This window comes from Rhinolophus hipposideros (genome assembly GCF_964194185.1).
Source record: "Rhinolophus hipposideros genome assembly, chromosome: 24".
Lineage (NCBI taxonomy): Eukaryota > Metazoa > Chordata > Mammalia > Chiroptera > Rhinolophidae > Rhinolophus > Rhinolophus hipposideros.
The window spans coordinates 21623413-21651183 of NC_138070.1; the positions used below are offsets into that span (position 1 = coordinate 21623413).

General features: G+C 60.9%; 1 protein-coding gene across 3 annotated transcripts in view; it reads right to left on the reverse strand.

Moving 5' to 3' along the window:
* Positions 1 to 1545: 1545 nt before the first annotated feature.
* Positions 1546 to 27771, reverse strand: part of CABIN1 (calcineurin binding protein 1) — a 145671-nt gene continuing 119445 nt past the window's right edge. For all 3 annotated transcript variants that reach the window (XM_081036848.1, XM_081036847.1, XM_081036849.1), the window contains 8 exons: positions 15490 to 15653; positions 14554 to 14650; positions 12972 to 13655; positions 11746 to 11820; positions 8460 to 8742; positions 3459 to 3623; positions 2140 to 2366; positions 1546 to 2023 (listed from right to left, as the gene is read on the reverse strand). In XM_081036848.1, coding sequence (XP_080892974.1) covers positions 1880 to 2023; positions 2140 to 2366; positions 3459 to 3623; positions 8460 to 8742; positions 11746 to 11820; positions 12972 to 13655; positions 14554 to 14650; positions 15490 to 15653 — 1839 coding nt within the window. In that variant the 3' untranslated portion in view covers positions 1546 to 1879. The remainder of the gene's footprint in view (positions 2024 to 2139; positions 2367 to 3458; positions 3624 to 8459; positions 8743 to 11745; positions 11821 to 12971; positions 13656 to 14553; positions 14651 to 15489; positions 15654 to 27771) is intronic.

Here is a 27771-nt window from a genome sequence, read left to right on the forward strand (position 1 = left end):
GGGAGACATGAGCTCAGGCCACCCGGCTGTGACCTCCTCAGCTCCTAGGGTCCGGCCAGCCTATTCCCTGGGCACCACCCCTCTCTCATGGCGGATACACCTGCAGTTGCTATGGAGAGGTGGCACCCAGGTGTCGGGGAAGCCAGCTGGCCGAGTTAGAAACACACTCGCAACCTGGCTGCTGAGGACTTGGGACACCTCTGTCGGCAGTGCGGTTGGGCACTGAAGCCCCGAGCTGAAAGCAGCCCAGATCCCTGGCTTGAGGGCTGGTGCTGGGACTCATCCCAGGCCCGGGCTGAGGGGGCTTCCTCAGGCACAGGTTAGGAAAGGAAGACGGTAGGAATGCTCCCTGGTGGTCTGAGGTGTCCTGCAGCCCGGCAGGGCCCGAGGACACTGCTAGGTTGTTTACAGGAAGAGGGAGTATGGACCGGGGGGAAGGAAGGCTGCCGCCTCATCTTTCTAGCCTGGGCACTCTGGCTGTATGTACTCATATTCAGAGAGGGATGGAAGAGTTTGAGAAACTGGGAGTGCGGTGTGGAGGCCTCCACTCGCTGGTCTCTGCAGGGGTGGAGGTGGGGGGGTCAGCCACGTAACTGCTGTCCGTGCCCCTCAGCCCCAGGCAGCCTTGCGAAGGGCCTGAATCACAGCAGGTTCAGGGAGGACCCATTCAAGGCTGCTGTGCCTCTAGGTCCCTGCAGTGGCTCTACCAGGCCTGGGCTGGGGACCCTGGCAATGTCCAATCTCTTGGGCCTTTCTTCTTGGGTGGGGAGCACCGACATCCAGCCTATGAGGAGCACAAAGTGTCAAAGAGGGTCCCCATCTCCATCCTAAACAGAGCCTTTCAGGGGAGGCCCTGGGGGCAGAGCCAGTCCAGAGCTGTGGGGGTGGTGACTAGGCCCCTAGTGGGGGTGGACAGTATGGAGAAGAGCAGGTTGGGGACTTTTAAACATGTGCTTCCTCAAAATACATGGGCTTGGAGCCTGGGGATGGGTGAGGGTTTTGGGGTGGTGGGGCAGGCACAGCATCACAGGCTGGCTTAATGCTCTGTTGTCACCTTTAAAAAAACTTCATTTTTGAACAAGGGGCGCCATGCCACCTTTGTGTCTTGCACTGAGCCCAACTTGTGTGGCTGGTCCTGTCAGGGCAAGTGTGCTGGGAGGTAAATGCCCTTCCCTCTCCCTTCCTGACCCAGACCCTGCCCCTCAGGATCCCCCTAGGGGACCCATCACATCGGGGCGCAAGCCAGGTCCCCAGCATACTCTGGACTTGCCTGCCCCCTGCAGCCTCCCCTCATCCCACTCCAGAGGGACTCACCCTCCTACCTTCAGGGGACACTCCTGACACCCCTTCCTGGTCTGGCTCGTCTTACCCAGATAGATCTGCTGTTTGGCCCCCAGCCTGTGCTCACCTCTTCCCACCTGAGCACCCTAACCTGCTCCCTGGGGAACCTGAGGGCCGGACCCTGATCTATGGGGAGAGGGGCCCAGAAACTCTGCACAGCAATTGGCTGAGGGAGGTCCTGGGGGTGAACAAAGAGGCAACGAGAACTGTTCCATCTTTATTAGAAAAGAAACCAAAAAAGGGAGTGGGGTGAGCCCGACCCTAAAGGACCCCTCGACTGTGATACAGGCAGAGCCCGGCTTACCCGGGCATTGAGGACATGGCCCCCTGGGTGGGGCTCGGGCACATTTACAAAGTCACCATTTCATAGAAAAGGATGCCGGCCTGTGCAAACTGTGACCCATCCGTCCATCTTCACCTGGCTAAACCTGGCCTCCTCTGGACCCCACGCAGTGGGGACAAACCCCTGTAGGCGGGCAGCGCGGACGCCATGTCGGAGGGAGGCCGGGCAGCTGGGGGGGCTGGGGGCTCCGGCCCCTCAGATGTCCATGTAGTCATCATCTTCGTCTGTGTCACTCTCCAGCGAGGACTCCTGGCTCGATGTCTCCAGGACCTCCAGGGCCGGCTGGCACAGGCTCTCCTTCCTCACATTGGCAGCAGACTGGGCAGACAGGATCGCTGACTGCACAGACCGGGCAGGGCACTGGTCAGGGCGGCCTGGCCCAGCCCCAGGCCCCCGTAGCCCGCGCGCCCACCTACGCCCCCCACCCGTGTCCCCCACCCAGCACCCTCAGTCACCTTCAGCTTCTGCTTGGTTTCCTCGGAAATGCTGCCTTTGGGCGAGAGCAGGGTCGGGGTGGGCGGCGTGACGGTGATCTCAGGGGGGAACTTGGTGGCGGCTGAGGGGATGACCAGCTTTGGCATGTTGGGCAGGAGGCGAGACTTGGCCCGGCTGGGCTCTGCCTTGCCCGGGTGGCCCTCGGGTGGCTGGGTACTCCCACTGCTGGGCACCGTGGAGCTGGCAACTGTGGAGGGAGCGGATCACCACGTCTGAAGCCTGCTCACACCCTCCTGGGCCCACCTGCGCCTCCCCAACGCGGGCCTGTTTCCCCTCTGGAAGGCAGGCACCAGGAATGCTTCCTCCAACTATTCAGATGGCGGGTGCGTTCTCGGCCTTTCTGCCTGTGCTGGCTGGCAGAATCCAGGCCTCTCGTCTCTCTGCCACACTGAATGCTGGGTGCTGGCTCTAGGATGTGGGGGGCAGGGACTGAGACTGCCCCGCCCCCAGCAGGGTGTACTCGGGTCAGCAGGGCTGGGGACGCAGGCAAGGACCCACCCCCCAGCCTTCCCAGGGATTTCGAAGGCCCTCCAGGCGTCATGCATGCCTTAACTCTCACGTCCCTGGGACTAGCCTAGCAGAGCCCCAGGGTGTCTACTTTCCCCTCATGCTCCAGGGCAGGCATGGGGCTTCCTGTGCCTGGAGCTGGGAGGAAGCCGTTTTGGACAGGCAGCCTCTGGGGAGCTGCACGAGCCTGGCCAGTCTCCACATTCCTCCACGGCCCCATGGCTTTAAAAGGAGCGGGGCTTCCTCAGCCCAGGCCTGGCCCCTGGGGCTGCTGCCAGGCCCTGCAGCCCTGAGTGGGGTCTCTAAGAGGCTCCAGCCCCGAGGAGTCTGGGTGGGGTGGCTGGTGGGAACTGGTTCCCACTTGGACATACTGCCTGCCTGGCCCAGCCCACTGGCCACCCCTCTGCCTGCCCTAGACCCCTCCCACCACATGCCTCCCCTCCCCTGGCCCCATTTGGGTATGGGCACTCCTCCAGCTCCCTCCATAAGCTTCCTGGGCCTGGCTTCTGCCTGCCCTTGCTATTCCCCTCTGTGGAGCTGGCAGTGGAGTGAGGGGTTTTCAGGGGCTCCTCTGTCACCCCTCTCTCTGCACCTCAGCCTACCAGGCTCTTCAGCCAGGGCTTCCCCTATCTGGACCTCACCATTGGGCCTTCTCTGGGCCCCAACCTGCCAGCCTCTTCCACCCTTCCAGGGGAGGGAGGCGCCTCTGCTGGGAAGCCCACCCTGGCTGCTGGCCATGGGGGCCACTGTTGGGGTGCTCCCGACGCCTTACCCTGGCTGCAGGCAGGCTCCGTGCCTGGGTGGGGGGTGGCCTCTGCTGGCCAGCAGTGCGGCTCTGCTGGGAGGCCCTCGGGAGCTGTCTTCACCTGCTCACTGCACTGAGGCTCCTGAGGCAGGTGGCTGGTGCTCTCTGCCCCTCCTGCCAGCTCTTCTCCCTCTGTGGGGACACAAGGTGGCTATGGGTTACATCCTGACCCAGCCCAAGGAACAGAGCCCCTCTCTCCCATGTCCTGGGACACCTGGCAGGGCGCCTGAGCTGAGCTGAGGTGGCTGTCTACCCCTACTGAGTCACCATGGACCAGCAGGGGCTCCTCTGAAAGAATCGCCTGGGTGGGGCCAGGCTGGTACTGGACAGGAAACCACTCACCCCGCTGCCCCTGTTCCCAGTGGACATTGGTAGGGTCAGCTCCCCACCTGGCCTGTTGTGGACCTGACACAGTGGGGGCGACACCAAGACTGCATGCTTCCGTCCTCCCCCCAGCTTACAGGAGTGGCAATCAGAAACAGTCAATCAGAAACACAGGACCCAAAACCAAACAAACCAGCTAAGACCAAAGTGGATGGAGTGGTATGCTGGCACCATGCCTTCCCGCCAGGCCACACCTTCCCTGGTACAAGGCAGGGGCTGGGAATTGGCCTCAGTCATGCCAAGGCCTACATGGGCCCAAGCGACGAAGACTGCACCATGGCCACCAGCCAGGCCATTAGTCAGCAGCAGTCGCTCACTCCCAGGCCCCAGGACCTGCCTCCACCCTCCCCTCAGCTCCCAGCAACGTCCAGGCTTCTTCTCAGTCCAGTTCCTTAGGCTGCTCTCCTCTTTCTTATTCAGCCCCATCATCTCCCGCCACATGGGCCACCACCCCACTCCCCTTCCACTCCCCCACTTTGCCCATCAGTTCCTTCTGCCAGGAGCACTCCCCTCATCTCCTTGGACAGGCAGGAATGACAGCCCTGGGACTGGGACAGAGACAGGCCGTGGAGTAGCCCAGGCTTCCTGCCTGTTAGCCTCCAGACCCTCCAGGACAGCGCCTTCCCCTTCCCTGGCTGCCTGAGCCACGACCACTGTCTCCCTCCCTCAGGCCTCGCTGCTGGCAATCACGGTCACAGACTCTCCGTGCACAGTGGGGCCAGCCACATACACAAAGGTAGGCAGGGCTGAGAACCCTGGAAGGCTCCTCCTGCTGTCCTCCAAGGAGCAGAAGGAGCAGCCGAAATCCTGTGTCACTGTGTAGGACTCAGGCCACTGCGGCCAGGAATGTGCCCACAAGGCAGGCGTGCTGGGTGGCTGGTCCAGGCCCTTCACAGGTAGCAATGGGTCCTGCCTGGACCCAACTCTCCTTTTGCAACTGCTCTCTGAAGGGCCTGGCTGACTGGCCTGGAGGGGCTGCTCAGGTGGGATGGGGGGGTGCAGGACGCGATGAAGTGGGGCCTGATATACTTGGACAGGTCCTGTGGCTGCTGGAGGCTGCCCTCAGTGGGGACAGGTATCAGGCTGACTCCCTCCCACCCCAGGGGACTGTCCACCTTTCCCAGGTCCTTCCTTCTGGGTGGGTGGCCAGGAAGAGGGACACTTGGGACAGGGCTCCCCAGGCCAGGCAACCCTTCCCCTCCCCGAGGCCACTGTGAGGACTAGAGGTGGGCCTGAGGAGGAGGGGACCTGCCCGGGCCTCGGCCTTCAGAGAAGGACTGTCTGGGGCTCCCCTGAGTCCCCCACCTCTAGGTCTCTGTCTGTGGGAAGCAGGTGACTAGGCTGGAATCCTGAGCATGCAGGCAACTCTCCTTGCCCTCCTGGGCAGACTCACAGCCTGGGTGCTGGGTCCCCAAGGCCCATGTCCTAGGAGACCCCCAGCCCTGGCTCACACTCTTTCTGGCTTCTCGATTGGTATGAGGCCAACCCTGCAGCCACTGAACCCACTTGGTGGGTGGAACCTTCATGGGTGGGCGGGACCCTGCTCAAGTCCTCACCCAGGCTGGTCCTGAGGCCTGCAGCGCCCTCTCTGCTCCCACGGCCCTCATCAGCGTGGCCTGGGTGGGTGGGTGATGTCTTCCCTAGTGACCAGGGAAGCTTGAGAGCACGCGCTCCTCTCTCAGGCCCTGGCAGGTAAGAAGTCAAGAATGGACACTGCCAGACGCCTTCCCTCTGGCTGGAGGTGGAAGGCCTGCGTGAGGGACAGCCCAGTCGGGGGAAGGCCTGCCCACCCTGGAGCTAGTGGCTGTCAAGGTCTCCCCTGCAGCTGCCCTCTGCACTCACACCGTGGGGCCTGTGTCCTGGGAAAATGTCCTTAAGCCTGCTCTCCCGGGTGGCTCACAAGCTGTGTTGCTGTCCCCAGCTGTAGCTCTAGGCGCCACCCTCCCTGTCCACCCGAACCTATGCCTGTTGGTCACCAGGAGTGGCAGATGCGGCCACACTACCAGGCAACCCCATCACATCTAGGGATCCAGGACCCTGCTAGGAGGCTCCTTCCTGGTGCCTTCCCTATTCTGGAGGCTGTGGGAGATGGGCTCTGGGGAGATGAGCCTGAACCAGCCTGGCAATGACACCACCCCCGAACGCTCCAGGAACCACTGGGGGTACCAACTCCAACATGGCCAGCCAAATGCCATCTACCTGTGGCAGCCTTAAAGACCAGCAGGTCACGCCACAAGGCAGATGCAGACGTGTGGGGTAGGGCGGGGTGGGGGTGGTGCCGGTGGGGAGGCCGGGGGAGGGCATGCGAGTGCCTGGCCCATCCAGCACACATTCTCAGGCCGTCCGCCACGCCCAATGTCATGCAAGAGGTCCATCTAGCAAAAGGCCATTTAATTTAGTTTTGGGGAAGAAAATAGAAAAGGATCAACTCTCTAGGCTGAAGAATATATACACTAGGAAACACACACTCGTTCACAGATCTAACAGAGGAAAAAAGTGCAAAATACAGTTTGGGGCCTGCTTGGGGACAGGACTGGGAGAGAAAAGGCAGCTACTAGGCAGGCTCAAGACTGGCCCTGATGGCCCTGGTGTTCAGGACCCGAGGAACCCTCGCACCTTGTGTCACGCTGTGTGTAGCCAACACCAGGGATGGTCAGTCACTTCTGACATTAGGTTGTAAAGGACAGTGATGCTTCCTTCGAGCTCTCTCTCTATCTCTGTCTGTCTCTCTTGGATCCTGGATCCTGGGGGAAGCCAGCAGCCATGACTCAGGGACACATGAGCTTATGGACCGGCCCACAGGGGAGGAACTGAGGCCTCCAGCCAATAGCCAGAGAAGACCAGAAGCCTGCTCGCAATTTAAGTGAACTCAGACGATCAGCTGACAGCTTGACCCTTCCACATTTCCTTATCCTTAGAGACTACAGGCTCACAGGGGCAAGAGTCAGGGGGGGGAAGACAGCCCGAGGTGGAGAAACCATGGAAGAACAGGAGCTGGGCCTTTGTGAAAGTGACTCCCTGCCCTGGGCAGCAGACGCCACACTGCCCTTTGAAATCACTACCGCCACCAAAACCTACAACGTGGCTATGCTCACTGTCTGCCAAGCACTATTCTGAATCCTGTAATGCTATCGCCTCCATCTTATACATTGTGTGCTGGACACTGAGCTACAGTGAGGGATACACAGGGAGGAACAGGGATAGCCACGGTCACCTGATGGCGGAACCACCACTCACAGGTCTTCCCCTCCTCTTTGTCCTGTAGACGTCAGAGGCTCCTCTCAGAACAAATGGCCACAGGGGCTGACCCGAGGGGAAGGATGCTTCGTCTCATAGGGCCACAGCTAGCACAATTGTAACTGATTGGGTAGCGGGTCCTTACGCTTCCACGATCCTCCAAGCCAACTGGAGATGGCATCAGGTGACTGCATCAGCATGTGACGCTTGAAACGTAGGGAAGAGAGAAGAGAGGGAGGATGCCAGCCTCTGCCTCCAGACAGGCAGTGCTCCTAGGTCATGGCTGGCTGGAGCTCTCAGGTCTGGCTCCTGCCGGGCACTCCCGCCAGGGTGGCTGTCCCATTCTTCAGGAAATGACACAGCCCAGGTTGCAGGGCTGAGAGCAGCAGTCCCAGATGTGGCCCTCGACATGGGACTGCAATTGGGAGGACAGGCAGCCTTTGGGGACAAGCTGGGTGTGTGGGCAGAGGGGTGCCTAGCTGGGGGCCAGTGCAGGGCCTCAGCAAGGGTGCAGGTCAGGTCCACGCAGCACGGGGAGAGGCAGGGGAAGGCCGGTCAGGACGCCTTGCCCACTTCCCTCTTGCCCACTGGCCTTTGAGGCACTGCCTCAGTGACCCCTCCTGAGAAAGCTTCAGGTCTGTCTGCGCCCCTGTCCTCAGCTGCCATTCCTAGATGCATCCTGGGTTTAGAAGGAACAAGGACTCCCTCCCTCCTCTAATGGACCTGCCTTGCCCTGTCCCTTTTCCTGCATAAGCCCACTAATCCACCCTGCCCCCATCCTGGCTGGCTGCCACCTGTCGTGTCCACTGGGGTGTGGGGATCCAACCAGGTCTGCCCCTCCATCAGCAGGCTCCCTGAGCCTACTCATAGGCCTGGGAGGTCACATGTGTACTCAGGGTCAGAACTTTCCTGCTCCCCCAACATCTCCTATTTTATCTCTTTATCCTAAGGCTTTGTGGGAGGAGCAAACAAAGGCCAATGTCATCAATGTTGGTGCTCCCTCCCTCCCTCCTCACCGCACCTGTGTGAGAGGGGGTGTTGTCACCAACCCCCTTTTACTGATTGGGAGACAGAGGCGCCAGACGGTTAACTTAAGAAAGTGGTGGGCGCACGATGTGCCCACCGGGGCAAGTGGCTGATGAGTAGGCCAGCAGGGCCTGCCCCGCCGCCACCCCCAGCTCCTGGGATGTGCTCCTCAGGGATCAGCAGGATGGAGGGTGCCCTGCATCCCCCCCACCCCCATTCTCCAGGCAAGGCACGGGACTTGCTGCTAGCGGATGGCAGGCACCTTGGCCCAGCTCTGGCCTAGCCAGGCCTCACACCGCAGAGGCACAGGATAGGACTCACCTGGGCCCAGAGAGGCCATGCTAGGGGTGGCCTCAGGCCCGTGTGGCTGGGGGAGCCCAGGGTCCTTGGCTGGGTCTGAGGTGGAGACTGACGCCGAGGGAGGGCAGGTGATGAGAGCTGTGGTGGCAGCCGGTGCAGGGCGGGGCTTGGTGTGGGCGTCACTGGGCCGTTGGAGAGTATCTGCTGGCACAGGCTCAGGGGCTGTAGGGGCCACAGCTACAGGGAAGAAGTTCTCTCGGCTGTCCTTGGGGTGCTTTGGGGTGGTGGGTGTGTCCCCTGCGGCCTGTGAGGACAAAAGGGAGATGAGAAAGACTGGCTGGGCAGCCCTGAGCCCATACTGTCCCACGGGACAGCTGTCTAGGCTGGGGGCCACCGACAGCCCTCACTCACGGCGCCACACTCTGGGCCCCCAATGCTGCCAGAGAGGTGCACAGGCAACCCTGAAGACACTGCTCACGCTAGGACACTGCTAGGGTACAGAATTCCCCTCTGGGAGGATGTCCAGGCCGTGCTGCTGGCCACTCAGCAGTGGCCTCAGGCTGGCCAGAACCTCCAGCCGGTTTCACCCTCCCATCCTGGGTGCCAGCCTGGGAGGAGTGTGTCGGTCACGACTCAGGGCAGGGGGTCATAGTGCCTGATGAGGGGCTGCAGTAACGAAGGTCAATCCTCAAGGGTGACCTCCCAAGGGCCACTAGTGGGAGGGTTGAGGGAGCTAGAGTGATACGGCAAGAGTCAGCTCCCTGGGCTTAAGACTGTAGCCCCAAAGCTGACCCCAGCCCGGCAAAGCAGGCTCTCTGCCTGCAGCCTGGCCTTGGCAACCCCAGCAGCAACCCGCACCACATTCCTTCAGTTTTCTAAGCCTTTGGGGCCTCCTCGTGTTGGTATACACAGTTCCTTCCCTCTGCCACCAGGCCCCTTCTACTCTGCACTGAAAGCCACCCTCCTGGGACGGGTGTGACAGTGCAGCTCCCCGATGCCATGCTGCAAGGTAGGGCAGGGTGCCTGCACAGCCCAGAGCAGAGCTCAGGGGCTGGGTGCCAACATGTGAGCGGACTCCCAGCTCTAAGGTTCCCAGCCCCGCGCCCACTTTATTAAGCTGGTGGGACCCCTCCCCCGAGGCTGTGGATGTGGGAGTCTCACACCTGCTCAGGGCACCTTGGTAGTCGGGGTCCCTGAGGACCCTACCTCTTCTGACATTTGTTTCGCTTGAGACACCCCATCTTCAGCCCCACATGGTGCAGTTGCCCTGAGACTCTGCTGTGAGGTGAGAATCTGAGAAGAGCCTAGGCCTCCAGTGGGAGGGTGGGCAGAACAGACCTGTCTCTCACGGGCAGATACACCGGGGGAAGGTGAGTGCTGTGTCCGTCCTCACGGGCCTCAGCTGCAGGCAATGGCACTGAGCCTCTATTTATGTCCAGAGGCCCTCCAGGCGTGCGCTGGGCTGCCATGGCAACGGAGACATGCCTCCAGCAAAATGGACACTCCCTGAGGGGTGGGAGCAGCAGGCTCTGAAAGCCATGGCAACCTCCTTCCCAGTCCTGGCCAGAGGTGGGCCCAGGACAGCTGTGACGGTCCCTGAGCAGATCAGGAGCAGCAACTGTTGCCTTTCCCAAAGTCCCTTCCTGGGCTTCTGACAGGCCAGGACCCAGCTGGGTGCTGGTCTCCTTTGGGCCTCAATCTTCCCATCTAAGAAATGGGAGCCCTCTGGCTACTTGGGCATAATAGAGTGGTGGGCACGGCCGGCTGGCAGGGCGTGTCTATCCAGGGAGTCTGGCCCTCAGCTGGGAGACTGCCCCACCTGTGTGGCCCACAGCCTGCTTGCTCAAGGCTGAATCCCCGGACCTAGAGCCCAGGCAGGGGTGGTGGCCCAAAGCCACATCCACTGAGAGGAAGTCCCTAGGCTGCACAGGGATGTCAACTGCCCTTAGTTCCTGCTTCAAGACACCCTCATGACACACTTCTCCAGGGGAAACACTAAGGGAGGGCCCCCGTGTGAGTGAGGGGTGGGAAGACAAGGCCTGCACACTCGTGCAACTGGGTTAGGGGCAGTCGAGCCCCTGGGGACAAGAGGCTGCACCTATTCAAATGGCAAGTACCTACCCTTTAACTCAGTGACCCTGGCCCGGGGGTAACTCCTGCAAACCACCCATGTGCGGTACAAAAAGATGCCCCCTCCGCAATGTTGAACAGAGGCGCTGTGGTCTCCCCACCCCTGTCTGAGAGAGTTGGCCCCTTTCTCTGCTGGCTAGATCTTGCCCAAAAGGCCTTTCCTTGAGCTGGGCCTCTTTCAGGGAGACCTTTTCCTTCATCTCTAGTCCCTCCCCAGCCCAACCACTTCGCAAAAACAGCCCTGGTCTCTGATCCCCAAATCTACTGGGCCCCATCCTCACTGGCCCAGTGTGCTGGCCAGCCGGCCAGCCCCTGGGCATGCTCGCCTTCCTGGACACCACTCGATCCTGTCTGGATTCTCCCCAGCAGCTTGGCCTCGGAGCTTGGTCCTGCCTATGTCCCCTCCTGGCTCTACATCAATGGCTTCGGGGACACAGACACCCAGGGCTCCAGCCTGGATCGTTCCTCTGGGTGTGGACCCCTGACCTTCCTCCTGTTCAGCCTCTGCCTTGGGAGAGTCTCAGACAACACAAACCCAGTGTCAACCCCAGATGGCGCCCTCCCAGGTGAAGATCTGTCTGCCAGGGCCCAGAAGGGCCTTACCCTTCCTTCCCGTCACCAAGTCTTACAGCCCACCTTCTCATGTCTCTTGGACCCACCCAGTCTCTACATGAGCCCATTCACACCCCCCAACAGCCAGGGCTCTTTCCAAAAACACAATGAGACCACATCGCCATCCTGCTCCCTCCCTCGCTGAATAAACACCTGGACCCTCACCCACTCTGCTCCTAATCTGCTAGGGTATACTGGCTTCAACGTTACTTCTTCTGTCTCTGTGCCACATGGAGCAACCTTTCCAGGTGAGGTCATCTCCCCATTTACAGAAAAGGTAGCTGAGGTGAGGGGACCCCTCAGGTCACACTTTCAGAGCTGGGGTCTGGGCCTGCCAAGGCCCCACCCAACTGTACGACGGCACCCCACCTGGGCTGGTGATCAGGGGCTCCCTGTGGGCCCAAGGCTCAGCTGCCCTTTGCCCGTCTCCCCTGAGCCCCACTGACCCACTGACCACAGGAACAGTCCCTTCCTGGGGTGTACCCACTTCTTTGCCTGCAGCCTGGGGCCTCGGTGTGGGGCAGACCCTGCACAACAAGGTTAGCACAGGCTGGGACAGGCTTACCTGTCTCTGGGCGGCGGCCCCGAGGTGCACCTGACAGAACTTCACGGCCTGTTCCAGCGCGGTCTCCTCATCCACCTGAGCAAGGCAACGCCTGAGGTCAGAGCGCCCGGCCGCTGCAGCTGGCAGACCAGCTCCCATGAGGAGCCCTCCCACTGCTGCCCCCCAGGAACCAAGCCTGCCTGGAAAGTCTGGGCAGTGCACATCCATCCCCCAGGTCCATCCTCCAGGGCCCACCTGGCAGTGCCAGGTTCATTCCTGTGGCTGTATTATTCCGTCCTCAGGGGCTGAGGCTGGCAGATGCAGGGCCTTTCAGAATCTGAGGTGTGGGTGGTGGGCAGGTCTGAGTTGACCCAGAGACCAAGAGCCAAGGCACAGCGGGGTGAGACAAGGCTGGGGAGGCCACCTTGGCTGAGCAGCGGGCAGGCGTGAGGGAGGTGGGCTGCAGTGCTCGGAGCCGCCGGGCTGGCGCGGACAATGTGTGGCAAGGGCCTGCCCTCAGCAGGGAACACAAGGCTTGTTGTTGTGTTTTCCTACTTAATCAGCAACAAAAAACAAATAAAAGCTAATACTGGATGTTGGTGAGGCGGCAATAAACTCTCAAAAGTGGCTCTGCAAACTGCCCGAGTTTGGGAAGAAACTGCATGTCAGGGTGGTCACCTGTTTGAGCCAACTATTGCAGTTCTGGGGGTTCTTCCTGTGGGAATCATCTTAAATAGAGCAAAAATTATGTGCCTAAAGCGTTTCTTGTTTGTTTTTGTAAAAAAGAAAGGCAAAATCAGAGGGGCAACAGAGCCTCCTCATACACTCAGGGAGCAGCAGCCACATGGTCTCTGAGGAAGTGCCCCAGCGCCCCGTCACCGCGGTGGGCTCAGGGGACCTGTCTCCCTGCGCTGGATTTCCTTTGAGGTGGAATACACCTTCTAAAGCTAGTTTTTTGTTTTGTTTTGTTTCTGGTATGTTTTATCCCGTTTTATTGAGGTATAATGACAAATAAAATTGTAACCCATTTAAAGCCTATTAACATAACACGATCCCTTGACGTGCGTATTGTTTTTCTAATTCTATCACGAGAATGTTGTAGGAAACCTCAAATGTAAGGAAGTGAACAGCAGGAGTGGGTGGGAAAGACCCCAACACCCACCCCCAGGGGCAGGCCCTGGCACACCTGGGCAGACTGGGCACGGTCTCCATGGCAACAGAAGCAGAGCCACCCTGCGACCACCAACCTGCTTGATGAGCATGTAGGTCTCAGACATGATCCTCTCGATGCGGCCCAGGTCATAGGCCATGCCCTTCTGGCCCTGCTGCCACACCCGGTAGGCGTCCAGCAGAAGCGTCTTGCCCGACTCCGTGTCCTCCAGGAGCTTCCTCTTGCGGCTGGGCCGTGGGGGTGGCTCCTCGGGGTGGCTGCCTGCCCTGGCCGTGGTGGTGGTGGTAGCTACACTAGTGGAGGTGGCCAGGGCTGGCTGGGCTGCTGTGAGCAGGCCGGGCTGCTGCCGGGTGCTGATGCTCAGCTCCTCCAGGGACAGCTCGGTAGGCCGGCTCTCAGGAGCCCGGTCCCGAGGAGGGCGGCCTGGCGGGAGGGGCGGCGCCCGCTCTGAGTCCGAGCGGCGGGCAGCAGCCTCACCGGTGTCCATGGGCTCAGTGGGCCCCGCCCGGGGGCTCTCCTTGTCCTTTTGCTCCCCAGCCTGGTCTGCACTGTCTCCTGCATCCATGACCACAGGACGGTGGTTGAGGGGACACGCTTTGCCCCCTGGCTCGGCCCCTGGCCCTGAGCCGTCAGCCAGAGGGGGCTTCTTTGGGTGGGGGAGGCCCTCCTGGCCATCCTCAGGACTGGCCTTGTGGGAGACGTCGGTAGTCATCCTGGCTCCAGGAAGGCCACAGGCCTTGGGCCCTCGGTGTTCTGACCCCTATAAGAAAAATGAAGGTAAAAGACTCCATGTCTGGTGTCTCCACAAAAATGCACCCCTGGGCACCAGGTGTGACAGACCCTCCCAGGCCTCTCCCATTCAAGGCCACTCTGGCTCTGCCCATCTGCTTGCGGGCCAGGGCTGGGTCTGGAGTCCTGCCTGAGGAAGGCCCTCCCTGCTCTGTACCTCCAGCCTTGAGAGGGACTGACGGGGCTCTGGAGGTGGCACTGCTGCAGAAAAAGAGGCCTGGCAGGGCCAGGATGGCCTTCCTTTCAATGTGAGCCTCAGGGCAGCCCTGGCTAGGCAACTGACGGGAAGGTGACCTGCCGGGCTTGCTGCAGAGCTGACTCCTCCTGTCCTGGGCTCTCATGTGCCCCCAGTGCACAGAGGCCAGGGTGAGGGGCACAGGGGGCACTGCCCTGGGCCCCTGTACCACAGCCCAGCCAGTCTTACTGGGCAGGGAGCACTGCAGGCAGACTGCCCTGGCTCAGGTCCCAAAGGCCCCACCCGCTAAGCCGAAGACCTAACCTTCTGGGCCTCAGGGTGCTCACCTGTGAAACGGAACAAGGACTGCGCCTGCCTTGGAGGGTGAGAAGGGCCTCATTTAGCCTGTGGGAAGCCAGCTGGGTGAGGGCGGGGGGATGGCCAGCTTCATCATTACAGCTGCTGTTACCTGAGCTCACCTGGCTGCGACAGGTAGCCCTGGGTGGGAGCACCTGGGGAATGTATTACCATCCTCACTGACCACAAGTTTGCCTAGTGTCTGTGTGCTCATTACTGCAGTTGACTTTCCCCACTGGGGAGGCAGGTGGGGACCAGGGGACCTGCCTAAGGGCACTGGTGTGTGAGAGGCGGGGCTGGGGCCCCCCGGGAGAGGAGGAGGCTGTGGCCAGCGTACCTCCGAGAGCTCGCTCAGTGTGTCCTCCAGCACCTTCACAGTGAGGATGAAGGCCCGTTGTGCCAGGACCTGGCGATCAGCATCTCGCAGATACTTCCTACAGGCACACAGGGAGGGCCAGAGAGGACAGCAGAGCGTCAGAGCCACACAGCACTGCGGATGGTGGTCCGAACCCCTCCTGTCCCGAGAACAACTCTTGATCCCTCAGTGTCCCCCCTTCCCATTGGCTTGGGGTTTGCTCCCCAGAAGCCTGCCCCAGACATAGGGTGGGCAGGGCCAGGCTCAGTGAGAGCCGGGAGCCTCTGGCTTCTCTCCCACAAGCCTGCCTCCGGTGTTCCCCAGGCTCCAGCTGAAGGCCTCTCCCCAGCTCCTGGCCTGGGGCAGGTGAATGAGGCAGCGGGGAGGGGAGGTACTGCAGGCATGGAGGGAGGACAGCTGCCGGTCCAGCTGGCAGCATGAGGACTCACGGTTGGGCTAGACTTTATCTGAGCTGCATCTCTGCTGGGATTCCCCCACACACCCTGCAAGTGACAGCTGTAGGGGATGTCCCTCGGTTCTGTCTGCCCCACCTCTCCTGGCAGAGAGATCCCTGGTTACCTCTGAGGCCCAGGCCCTCCTATTATTACCGGCCTTCACCTGGGGTACCCTAGCTATCATCTGGACACCTGTATCCTCAGGACGTGAGAGCCCCAATGGGGAGAAGCAGGAGGAGAGGAAAGACTGCATTGTCCAGTCTCAATGAGGAAGTCAAATCCAGTGGGTCCAGAGTCTGTGTTCGCCCCAGGTGTCCAGGGCAGGAGTGGTGCTGTTTGGGTTCTAGACCTTGGATCAGAGAGGTCCCTGAGGAGAAGGGCTGGTCTGGGTTCCCCGACCAATGTAGAGACACCCTGGTGGACAGGGCCGAGGGGCTCCTGCCAGTGCGTGTGCTGCACTCACTTGCCCTGGTCCGGGGTCCGCTGCAGCATGGAGGACACCTTCAGCAGGGTGCTGTGGTCCCGGAGCTGGGCCAGCACCTTGAGCAACAGCACGATGGAGCGGTTCATGTGCCAGGCGAAGCTGCCTGGCCGGTCGATCTCGTCCACAGGGATCCGCCAGATGCCCTGTGGGACCAGGGCGGGCGTGTGAGGAAGGCTGCTGCCACCGGAGCTGCCATGGAGCTCAGAGGGGACTCTGTTCAATCAAGGGCGACCTGGACCCGTCTCAGTGTCCCAAGGAGGATGGGAGTGTGGCCACTCCCGCTGCTTCCCACCATAAATGGCAAGAGAAGACAAATGTGCTACTGGGCACTGTCCTCTTTTGAAACTGCAGGGCACACATTTACTGGGCCCAGTATTGTCCCCTACGGGAAGCAAGCAGATGGCGCCTGATCAAATGCAACCACTGGGAGAAGCCCAGGGCCTATGGTTTGCACAGATGTGGATTCAGCAATGGGATAAGTCCTAGAGGTGAACTCAGGGTCAAAAGGTGGCTTCCGTGAACTTCTGGCAGCTGTTGCTGGCGAGATAGGCTCAGGTGTGGGACCTCACCCCAACACGTGCACTCCCTCCAGCAGCGTCCAGAAAATCTAGGTTTGGGCCAAAAACGGCCAGCGGCTCCTAGGATGCCCAATTCCCACCAACCTGCCTTTGTCCAAAGTTTGGAGCCTCCCCACCTCCCTCCGCCAATCTTAACCCGCTGCTGCACTGGGCACCCTGCCCTGTGGCCTGGTTCCCTGCAGTATTCCTGCAACCAGTATGGTGTCTGACACCCACTCAGATCCGGTCAAAGTGTGCTGAAGGGAAGATGACCCAGGGAGCGAATGCAGGTGAACAGGAGCGCGCACCTTCTGAGCAGACTGAAGGTTGTGGTGCCCGGACATGAGGCGTCCTGGACGGAGCCGGCAGGCCCCCAGGTAAGTTCCTATGACCAACAGCCTAGAGAAACCCCTGCCCAGAAGGGACCACACTGTGAGCGACTCCTCCCCACCCTTCTCCTGGTCTGTATGGAGCCCACAGCAGGGTGTCCGGGCCAGTACCGCCTGAGGGCCTTGTTCCCTGGATGCTTGCTTCCTGTAAGGGGTGGATCCAATAAACCTGACGCTCAGTTCATGACACCCACCCTGCCAGCAGTCTCGGGAGGAAAGCAAGGGCATCTCTCAACCTGAGCCTTTCCAGCAAGAGGATTTTAAACCCTTAGCTGAGTCCCCACAGCCTGCACACTGGGTCACACTGGACATTGAAGGCTGGGGGGCTGATGGAGCTGGCAGCCACCCTGCATCCCTCGTAGTTCCAGACAAGGCACCAGCTGCACCCTGCCCCCCACCCCAATCTGTTCAAAACCAGGGGACTGAGGCCAGCCTAGCCCAGGGCACTAACACCAGTGCCGCTTCGTCCTACTCAGCAGACATGGCTTTTTGCAGCAGCTCAGGGAAAGATGCCACTTGAGAGAATGAAGGATGGCTTCAAGCAGCTGTCCCCGCCAGGGTGGCCCTGGCACCCCACCCCTAGGTGTGACAGCAGTGTTTGAAAAGTGCCATTTCTGATACCCACCACGCCCAGCAGTAAGGGCCGGGCCCTTCTGAGGCCCTGCAGACCTCACTGTGGTCCTCACCACAGGCTCACACAGTGGTGCCGGGGAGGGAGAGCTCAGGGAAAGTTCCTCAGAATCACACAGCACAAGAGGCAGCCCCAGGGCTGGTGTGTCGCCACCCACCAAGGACAAGGAGAACGTGCTCAGCAGGAAGCCTCCACCACTAGCTGCTGGGTTCCTCTCTGCACCTTAAGTGGGGAATAAGCTGGAAGCATTGCCCAGACACATGTCGAGACACCACAGGCGTGTGCCAGAGCTGGCCCAGGCCCATAGCCGTCAGGGATCCCGGTGTGACCCCACCACTCCTGGATCTCACTCTTCCTCGGACACAGACGGGTGCACTCTGCTCTGACCCATCAACCACGGGGTCCACATGACGCTGGAATTCACTGAATTCCTCCCCACCCCTCCCTTCAGAGCCTCTGAAGACAAAGGACAGGTGGAGATCACTTTTTCTGGTGCCCTGACCCGGGGTCAGGTCTCTCCCAGCTGTCCTTACGAGCTGCTGGAGTGGAGGGTCCCCTGCCCTTCTTGGGGGAGCTATCAGGGAGGATGAACAAGGGATCATATTTGTCCTTCCAAATCATTTAGGGGTAGATGTGTGAGGAGACGAGTGCTGAATTTTCTGGGCCCTCCCCTGGGAAGTGGCCCTGTTCCTCTTATGTCAACCCTGCCACCCATGCCAGTGGAGCCAGGGCACAGGCTGGGGGAGGGGAGGAGGCCTGAAAACCAGCCTGCCAGTCAGTTGGGCTTAGCCTGGCTGAGGGGTGGGCATAGGCAGGGGTCATCAGGTATGGTACCAATGCCTTGGGAGTCCCCAGGCACTTGGAGTGCCCGGGCCCAATGCCTGTTCCCCACACCTTTAAGGTGGGTGCCCACCTCGGGCTGCACATCTGGAACGCTCACCACCTCTGGAGGTGGCCAGTTTCATCTTTGGTTAATTACGAGGAAAGGTTTCTTCTTCATACTGTGCTGGGACTCCAGGGTTGTCCCCATGCTCCTGCCCCTCCCGGCACCCAAGCCTGCACCTCACTCCCCTATCATCCCTGCCCCAGGCCACACCTCATCTTGCCTCTTCCTTCCCCTCTTGTCTCCCAAATCCATCCACCCTGCCTGGGCCAGTGCAAGCTTGGAAAAGAATAACCTGGCTTCATCCTTCCCTGCTTGCAACCTCAGACAACGGCTCTCTTCACCCACCTCAGCAGCCCTCACACCTCTCCTGCGTCAGCTCCGGACACTCAGCACCCCCTCGTACAGTCGCGGATTTCATGCTTCTCATCTTTTTGGCTGCTCTCGTACCAACTCTGCCCGGCCAGCTTTCCTGCATCCTTCGAGGCCCAGCTGTGACGTCATCCCCTCTCTGAAGCCCTCCAAAGCCCTCCGGCCTTGTTGCCCTTCTATGACTCTGCCAGGACCACTCAAAGCCAACCCCTCAGACGGTCAGGGGGTGGGTCTGTGGCTGGGCATATGTCTTAGATGGGAGCTTCAGCTCCAGGTCCCCAGGGCCCTGACACAAACCTGGCAGAGCAGTGAGGTGCCCAGCTTAAGAAGGTCTTTCTCCTGGGGAAGGTGAGAGCCCCCATCTCAATGCCCGCCCCTCACCTCGGGGATTTCCAAGGTAGGTGGGAGACAATTCTGCTCACAGAGAAACGAATGTTCTTCTGCGTTCTGGGTGTGCACACGAGCCCTACACGGAGGGTGGGTGGTGGAGCAGGTGGCCGCTGCCTCCTTACTGAAAAGGCGGTAACGGCAAGTCACCAACACCCCTGTAGTGAGCACCGTGGTCACTGCGGCTGGCAGGGCCTCGGCTGCGCAGGGGCGCAATGGGCCAGGCTCCTGGTCAAACAAGGGCCAGCTTTACTCTCTCCCCTGAGGAAGGGGGCCAGGAAGGCACTGCCAGAGAGAAAACACATTTGGCGCTCTGCAGTCAGGCACTGTGGCCTTAGCAGATGGTGGGGGGCATGAGTAGGGCCCCTGTGGAGAGGGATCCCAAGTACCTGCTCTTGTTCCCAAGTTCTGGAATCAAAGACACACAGCATTTACCTGTTTTTCCCCCCTTTGTGTGTGCGTGTGTGTGTGTGCGCCAAAATGAGCCAATGAGCATGCTGGAGGGCCCACCATGCCACCCCTGAAGTGGGCTAACCTAGAAGTGTGTGGGGCAGCCTGACGCTGCCAAGCCTACCAGGAATCAGATGGAGGCGGGGGCTGCCATCTGCTCGCTGAAGTGAGGCAATGCCTGTTATGACGCTTTCTGGAGGCACACTGAAGCGGGTCTGCCTGTCCCCTGCTGCCTGTCACACTACGGCTAGTGCCTGCCTGTCTCATCCTCTGGGACTGCCCTCCTGCCCCCGCCTTTCTTTCTGCACCCCCTTCCTGATTCCCAGGATGCTGCCCACTAAGAAATTCGGTGGCATCAGAATTATTCAGTGACACACATTTTCAAGCACACTGTGCTGGTTGAACTGTGTAGGTGGGAACCTGAGGCCCAGTGACGGTGGCCTGCCCCTGGCCACACAGTGGGAGTGCAGCGGAGCCCAGACTGCATGTAGACTCCCTCGTGTCTGGGGCTGGTGGGCCACCTGCCACCACGGCCACTGACCGAGTGCCTGGCTAAACAGTTTCTCCATGGGCCAGGCACATCTTTGGTCAGCGCTCTGGGGGCAGGCACAGGGTCCCTATGCCCAGGAGCCAGACTCCTGAGGTGCTTTCAGCCAATCCCTGAGGAGGGGCAGGGTCAGGCCTAGCCTGTATCACATATTTCGGGACCGGGTTGGGATCCCTCCCTATCCAGTCCATGTCCTTTCCAGGTACATGCACACAGGTGTAACGTAACACCACCTATCTCAGAAAGGACAGAAGACGGAACAAATCAGGCAGCGAGTCCACAGAAGATCAGAAGGGAACCACAAACATAAGCTCTGGGGAGGTTCCCACAGCTGTGAGGCTACCTCCAGGGAGAACTGGCCTGAAGTCATAGAGCCACCAGGCAGTCACAAGCTGGCAGGGTGGCAAGCAAGCCAACAAGTCTGCCTTCTGTCCAAGCAGGCAGTGCTGGGCTTCTGTGTTTGCGGCCAGAGCCCCAATACCAGCAGCCCCAGGCCGGCTGGGACACATCCCACTCCCCAAACCCCACTCCCTATACTGCTCCTTGAGGAAAGACGGCCCTCCCATAATGCCTATGGAGAGCTAGGAAGCCTCCAAGCAAACGAGGGAGGAACAGGCATCACCAGGTGGGGGACGAGGGGCCGCAGTGACCCCATGAGAAGGACCTGGGATGGGGCTCACCCTATAGGGAAGCAGCACTGATGCCAGCCGGGGTCTGGGGGGCTACAAGTCAGGCCCCCTAGTTCTCCCCCCAGCACCCCTGCCTGGCTGCCCTCTTCCCCCAAGACTCTCCTCTCTCAGCTCCACAGGGACACACTCAGTCCCTGCTGGGAAGACGCCTGCTTGGAGAGCTGCAGGCAGTCGGGGAGTACGGCGGCAGCTCAGGGCACTTAGACGCACTGGGACGGTGCTCCGAGCTCTGCCCGTGTGCCAAGCATCTCATTCCGAGCACCTCAGCCGACCCCTCAGCCATCAGAGTGGTTCCGGCTTCCGGCTGGCCGATGAGGGCACCGAGACAGACTATAACCCCCTGCATATAATTCCTGGAGCCCCCGACGCTGACCCGAGTTCCCACACTCTCCCTGCCCCCTTGCGTCTCAGGCGCCCTCCCACTGCTCTTGAGGAAAACAGCTGCAGGAGCTGAGCCTCCAGTGGGGCTGGCCCACCACAGTGGAGGGCCCTTGGAGACTTTCCTGGAGGAGCCGAGAGCTGGGTGGGTGGAGCGGGTGGGTGCTGCTGGTCAGCCTGCGCGCTTGCCCACAAACACACTGCCCATTTACAAGAGGCGATGGAAAGCAGGGCAGGGCCAGTGCAGGGCAGGAGGGCTATGAGGCTTGGCCTCCGGTCACCACCGTCTTGGCAGGTGGCACCCCAGGGAGGTGATGGACAGCAAGCAGACGTCCCACGGCATGCAGCACTGCTCCTGGAGCCCGGGCACTGTCACGCTGTCTCTCGAGTACTGGTCTGGGGGGAAACCTCTTCATGCAGGGGTGGGGGTTGCCTCTCCCCAGATTCCTGATCTGCTGGCCAGTCTACAGCTCCCTGCCTCAGTGTGGGCCAGAAGGCCCCACCCATCCATACTCTTGGACCCCCAGGCCCCTGCACGCCACTGGGGCTGCGGGCACAGCCTCTTTACCAGACCCAGGGCCAACACAAAGCTTAGAAGCCGGACGCCACAGATCCACAGTTCTAGTTCTCGCAGTAAACCCACTGTCCCCTGCTGGGCCACTGCTCAGACCGTTCTCAACTGACACCCCATGGTAATCCCAGGACTCTGAGCCCCACCTATTACCTTTGTGGACCCCATCTTTCAGTCATAGCTCCTTCTGGGCACAGAGGCCCCCCCCAAGAAAACAAGTGGCCCGGAATGCCAGAGCAGGAAAGAAGGTGGGCAAGCGGTGGGGCCCCGTTGGGCTCTGCTCTGTCTGGGCCACACTCAGACCTAGGACATGGGCTTGTCGCAATGACGAGGCTCAGACCGTGGGGACTGGATGGGGACTCAGACTCATCCCAGCCCACCTGGCAGGGACAGTCCGAGTGTGTAACCAACCCACCCCTCATTTTTCAGAGCAGGAAACTGAGTTTAGACGACCTGCCCAAGGCTGTCCAGTAACGCTGGGTGGGGCCAAAACACAGGGGCCAGACTCCCACTCCTGGGGTCTCTCCCTGCGCCCTCCCTGCAATCTGTTATTTATAGACACAGAAACAGAGGCAGAGGACTGGACAGTGATACCAAATCACCTCCGTTTTGAGCCAGTGCCTTTGAAGACCCGACGACACCCTTCCAGGGGCAGGCTAGGACTGGAATGCTAGCCCACAGAGAAATGAGAACGACCTTTGCCAGCACTTAAGTGCCTCAGAAGCTTCAAAATCAAGTCCCTTAGGCCTTGTTGTGGGAATAGCCTCTAGCCTCCATCTTTTGAGACTCCACTAGGCTCCTCCTGCTGTCCTGTTGCTATACCCACAGACACGGGTGGGGCCCTCTCTGCTGTTCGTGAGGCCATGTCCAGCTGGGGCACCAGGCAAGGCTCAGGCAGGTGGGCAAAGGAAGGAGTAGCCACACCTGGGAGCAGCCAGCAAAGCCTCCAAGGGGCCAGGCCTGGCTGCCTCATGGAGGAACTAGGAGGGAGACAGTGAGGCACCAACAGCAGTCCGAAGAGACCCGGGGTGCTTGGCTTGACCAGGCAGCAGGTCGGCAGCTGGCAGGGGATGGTCTGCCCCACACAGTGGCCCTTCCTCTCCAGCTCACCCCAGGCTGACCAATCCAGAGGGACCTGCGTCTGCTTGAGGCCTTCTGCCCACAGGCTGGTTCCACGGCTGACTCTGCTCTTGAGGTGAGCAACCAGTGCCGCGGGCCTGAATCCAGGTCTGTCCTGCCATGGTCCCCTGGACTCTGACCTGCCCAGGGATGGCTGGGTGGGCAGGAGCGGCTTCGTCTGTCTTGCTCACCAGCACCTCGGCCCCCTGAACAAAGCCTGGCCTCTGGGTAGGCTCACAACCTGAGACGAGATGAAGTCTCAAGGAGCTCCTGCAGCTCCCCAGCCCAGCGGGGGGAAGGGAAGGGAAATCCACCCACAGGAGCGTCAGACCAGGCAGAGAGGGAGGCAGGCCTCCTGGGCCTGCCTGTGGACCCTTCAGAAAAGGGATGTTTCCGGTCAAAGCCGTCAACCTTGGTCTCCAACTCTGCTCGACCTCAGCGCAGCTCCAGGCAACTCAGAGTAAGTCCCCAGTATGGCATCTGAGTTGAGGCTGCTCCGAGCAGGCTCTGGGGAGTTCATGTCTAGAATGAGTCCTCTTTGGGTGCCAAGGAGGACCGACTCAGGCGTGCTCTGGAGTGAGCCCTGGATCCCCCAAGGCAGGTCAGCCTGGCAACTTAGCAGAAAGCCAAGTGCACACCAGGAACCGGGGGTCACGTGGATGGGTCAGGCACGTCCCCCTTCCCAACAGGGGTCCCTACTAGTGGGACAGGGACACACACGTGGTTGCCATCCAGGGTGAAGGTATGGAAGAGGTAAGTACAAGGGGTAATGGGCCAAGAGAGCAAGGACTTTGGGGAGGGGTAATCAGGGGGAGCCAGAGAGAAGCCAGGAAGGAGGAGGGGCCAGAAGAGGAGGAGGGGAGCCTCTGCCAAGTGGGCAAGACATGGGCAGCCCCCTAGGGTCGACTTGGTCACCTGGGTGTCCTGAGCAAAAGGAACAAAGGAGCATGTAATTTTTATCTTAATTTTTAACTCAGTAACTACAGTACATGTATTTTCCTGCATCAAAAACTCTCCATCATTTAAAAGGACAATGGCGCATTACCCTCCCCTAACTCGTCCAGTCCCCTACCGGTGGGCACCTAGGTCTGAGTCTTCAGGTTTATTACGAAGAATGTCGGCTGAACAGCCTTCTCCACACAGCTTTTCTCCCTCTCCTCTGGATGGATCCCAGAGGGGACCAAGTGGGTGGGCAGGCAGCAGTATGTGTGCTCCTGGGCTGGGCCTGGGCCCTCTATCTTCCTGGCCCTCCCTGTCCCCGGTGTCATGGTACGACAGGTGAACAAGGCTTCCTGGCAACGCAGCTCCGACACCCTTGTTCACAGAGAACACAGTGCTTTGAGCACCCGAGGGAGAGCCTATTCCCCCACCTCAGCAGAGGGATTCCTGCAGCCCCTCCTTGACTTGTGTACAGTGGTGACTCAGCTCCAAACAGGCAAGGGCAGGAGCCTGCTGGCATCCCATTCTCAGAAGCAGCAGGCGTGGGGCTGTAGGACCAGGCTGCTGAGAGCTGAGGACCAGCTGCCACGCGGGCAGCTGGCACTGGAGAGAGTGAGGGAGCCCCTCAGCAGGGAGGGGTGCTGCGCTAGCAGGTTAGGAGCCTCCCGCCCTCAGAGAAGCCCAACAACTTTCTGTTGTTTCTAGGACAGCCAAGAATGGGACGGCATCTCGGCTGTAGGCCCTGAGGTCAGAAACAGCCTTGGAGAAAATATCAGCATCCTCCATAGTCTTGGGGAGACACCTGCCACCTGCAAACACACATGAACCTCCCAAACAGCAAGACCACTTGGAGAGGGGCAGGAGAGGGTGTGTCGGGCTGCACTTGGTGCCTGTGAGTCCCAGAGCAAACAGTGCTCACAGGGTGCCTGCCCACTTTCTCTGCCACGTGATTTCACTTACACCTAGCTGGGAGACTCGATCCAGGGCATACAGCCAGAAGGAAGCTGAGCCTATAGCAGAACTCAGCCTACCTGGCTCTTCCCACTCCACCCTGCTTGCCCCCAAGTAAGGAAAGCATCACAGATAGAGCTGGAAGGCAGGGCAGACCCTCTCCAACTGCTGGCCCAGATGGCTCCATCTCCTTCAGGAATCCTGAGGGCTCAGGGGCCAGGACTGTTTCCAGGTGTCAGCTCCCCATCTTCCTGATGCCCTGAGGAGCTAAGGGCCCTGCCCCTCCCACAGCACTCAGAGCCACGGACCGGCTCCAGGCCTAAGGTTGGGGGTGCCACCAAGGGCAGGCTAGGTTGAACACCCCTGGGGGCAGGAAGTACTGCAGCTTACACTGCAAACCCCTTAGGGCCAGCCTCTCTGGCCTCAGGGTTGTACAGAGACCGCCAGGGGCGCCATTGCCCTCCCCCCCCAGCGGTCCTTGCTGGGCTGCTGAGGGCAAGGGATTCCCTTGCTCCATCCATCCACAGGTAACGAGTCCCCAGCGCGGGCAAGGGATGGGGAAGCCTGCAATTTGCCTGCAGTCGGAGCCGCCGTTTCCAGCCTCTTCTGCCAAATGAGACATCGCACACTGGGTCCCCAGAACTGCCAGGCTGTCCCTCCCCTCCCCCTCCTGGGGAAAAGCTGAAACGACAAACGACTAAGTGCGTGGGGGGTGGGGGGGGGAAGCCCGGCTGGCAACTCCTCTGCGGCCCCACCTGCGCGTGCCGCACGCACCCCGCCCTGCGCCCCGGCCCCGCGTCCCTCTACCCCTCCCTCCCACTCTGGCGCGGGCACCGTCCTGGACGGCCCAGCCAGGGCTAAGAGCAGGCCAGGCGCCCGCAAAGCTCTGGCACCATCTTCCCGCCCCCGCACAGAGCTATTTATAGCTGGGGAAGCACCGTGCCGGGCGCCGCTGCCCACCCCGCAGGTCCGCTCACCATCCCCGGGAGCGCCCCGCGCCGCTCCTCCTCGCGCCGCCCGCAACCAAGTTGCTCGGGCCAGAGGCCCCGCGAGCAGCTTTCGCTTTCGCGCGGCGCAGCGCACACCCCCGCGCGCCGGCTCGCGGCCCCGGGCTGGGTCGGGCTGGGCTCGCCCTGGGCTCGCTCCGCGGCTTCTCCCCCAGCGGCGCGGGCATGTGCGGCTCTGCCGGTGCCCGCCACCCGCCCCCGCGCGCTGCCGCCCGGCCTGCCCGCCGCCCACCCCGCCCTGCCGCCCACCTGACGCTGAGCAGGGCGCCGGCCGGGGGCACGGGGAGCAGCGGCCCGCCGCCGGCCGACTTCCTCCGCAGCGGCGCCCGGGAAACCACGGCCCGCGGGCTTCCTGCTGAGCCTGGCGGGCCGGGGGGCCGGCGCGGGGGGCGGCCGCCCGGACAGACCCAGGGAAGAATGAGCAAAAGCTCCGGAAAGCCAGAGCCGGGCTGGCAGAGGGGAGAGGCGGTCGCGGCCCAGGCCCCCGCCCCCGGCCCCGGGCAAGTTCCTACCCGCCGGCTCCTTCGTGGCATCTGTGCAGCGGAGCTAGCGCGGGCGCCGGGCCATGGCCGCGGAGGCTCGCTCGCTGCGGGCCGGGGCGGGGCGGGCAAAGCCGGACGGGGCGCGGGTGCTCGTTCGCTCAGCCTGGAAGCGGGCCCAACAGCACAACTGACTTTTGCCGGCCAATCCTCGCGGGCTCCGTGGCCCGTCCGCCCGCGCAGCGGTAGTGGGCTGCTGACCCGCCGGGGCTGGACACAACTGTGTAGGGGCGGCCAGCAGTGCGGAGGGCAGGGCTGGAAGCGGCCAACCACGCGCTGGCTGGGGCAGCCCTCATCCTGCACGCGGTTAGTTTTGTGAATGGCGCCCCCTGGAGTTGTGCCACGAGGGCCCTGTATAGGGCAGAGGTGTGGGAGACACGCAGCCACACCGAGCTGTCCTTGCTGATCCACTGGGGCAGTGGGGGCTGAAGTGAAGACTTTTCTGGTAACATCCTCAAGGGGGAGGGCGGAGCAGAGATGCCATGTCAGTCCCCAATGGGTTTTATAGCTGGAAGGGGCCTCATTTTCCAGTTAGGCTGTGAGGTGCTGCAAGGAGAAGGCAATGGACCAAGGAGTGGGAATGGCGGGGCTGGGCAGGAGCCAGGTAGGCTCAGGATTCCCCCTTCAGCCTTTGCATTCCAAGAACAGCAGCAGTACCCCTCCCTTTCCACACAGGGCAGTTTTGCAGAGCGCTGGAAGGGCTGCTAACCCACATTCATTCTGCTGATGCCTGGAAGGGGGTACTGTTTCCTTTCCACAGATGAGGAATGGGCTCATAAGGGAACAGCGCCACCCAAGAGCACACCACCAATCCCCCAGCATCCACAGCTGCAGTGTGTGCACAGCACCTTCCTCCCCAATTTCCTCTTGCCCCAGGACTGCCCACCAACTCTTGGTTGCTCCTCCCGTCCCAGTTCAGGAAAGGCCAAGCAAAGGCAGGGACAGGGCTGGATGGAGAGATGCTGCCCCAAGCCTTGGCCTGGCACCAAGCCCCCACGTAAGTTTCTCTCTCACTGCCCCAGCAGCATGAACTCCTTGCTCCATGTTCCCGCTCCACACACCCAGAGAGGCCTCGCCTCTACCTGGCCCCTATCCTGGTGACACTTGTCCTGGTGATACTTCCCCAGGATGGCTAGTTTCCACCTGTAGTATACCCAGGTTCCTGCCCACTATCGTTCCCAGGTTTGCCACATGCCTCTGCCACGTGCCCCTAGTCCAAATCACCCCAAGTCAAACCTACCCCTTCAGCCAGGTCGTGATGTCGAACTCTATCCTCTGCCCTCCCTCCTTCCTGGGGTGCAGAGGCAGTGTCTCAGCACCCCCTAGAGGATTACTGCTCCCTGCCAAGCACAGGAAGAGCCAGGCCTGGGCTGAGAGGTCGCTCACCTGCAGGAGAAAAACATGAGTACAAGCCACCCCAAGGCTGTGCGAGAAAGACAAGGTGCTCTCAGCTGAGTGCTTACTACCAGTTGGGTCTCAAGCAAGGAGTTCTACGTCTGCATATCACTCAGCTGAGGGACAACTCAGCCCCTCTCCATCTGCCATCGTATTGTCATGACACCCACATGTGGGGACAGGTTCAGAGTGTTGGGCACTGGTTCAGAGGCACACAGCAGGAAGTCCAGTATGGCCGGGACCCGCCCCCAGGCCCGGACAGCTCCAGAGCTGGCTGTACCACTTCTCCTGGCTGGAGCAGACAGGTGACACTTGCGCCTTGCACAGCTCATGACCTCACTTCGTACCTTATCCACTTCCTGTAAGATCGAGTCAGACAAAAGGAGGCCGAGAACATGTGCTCATCACATTGAGGCCAGGAAGAAACAGTCTGTGTTTAGCATGTGGTTCTAGACAC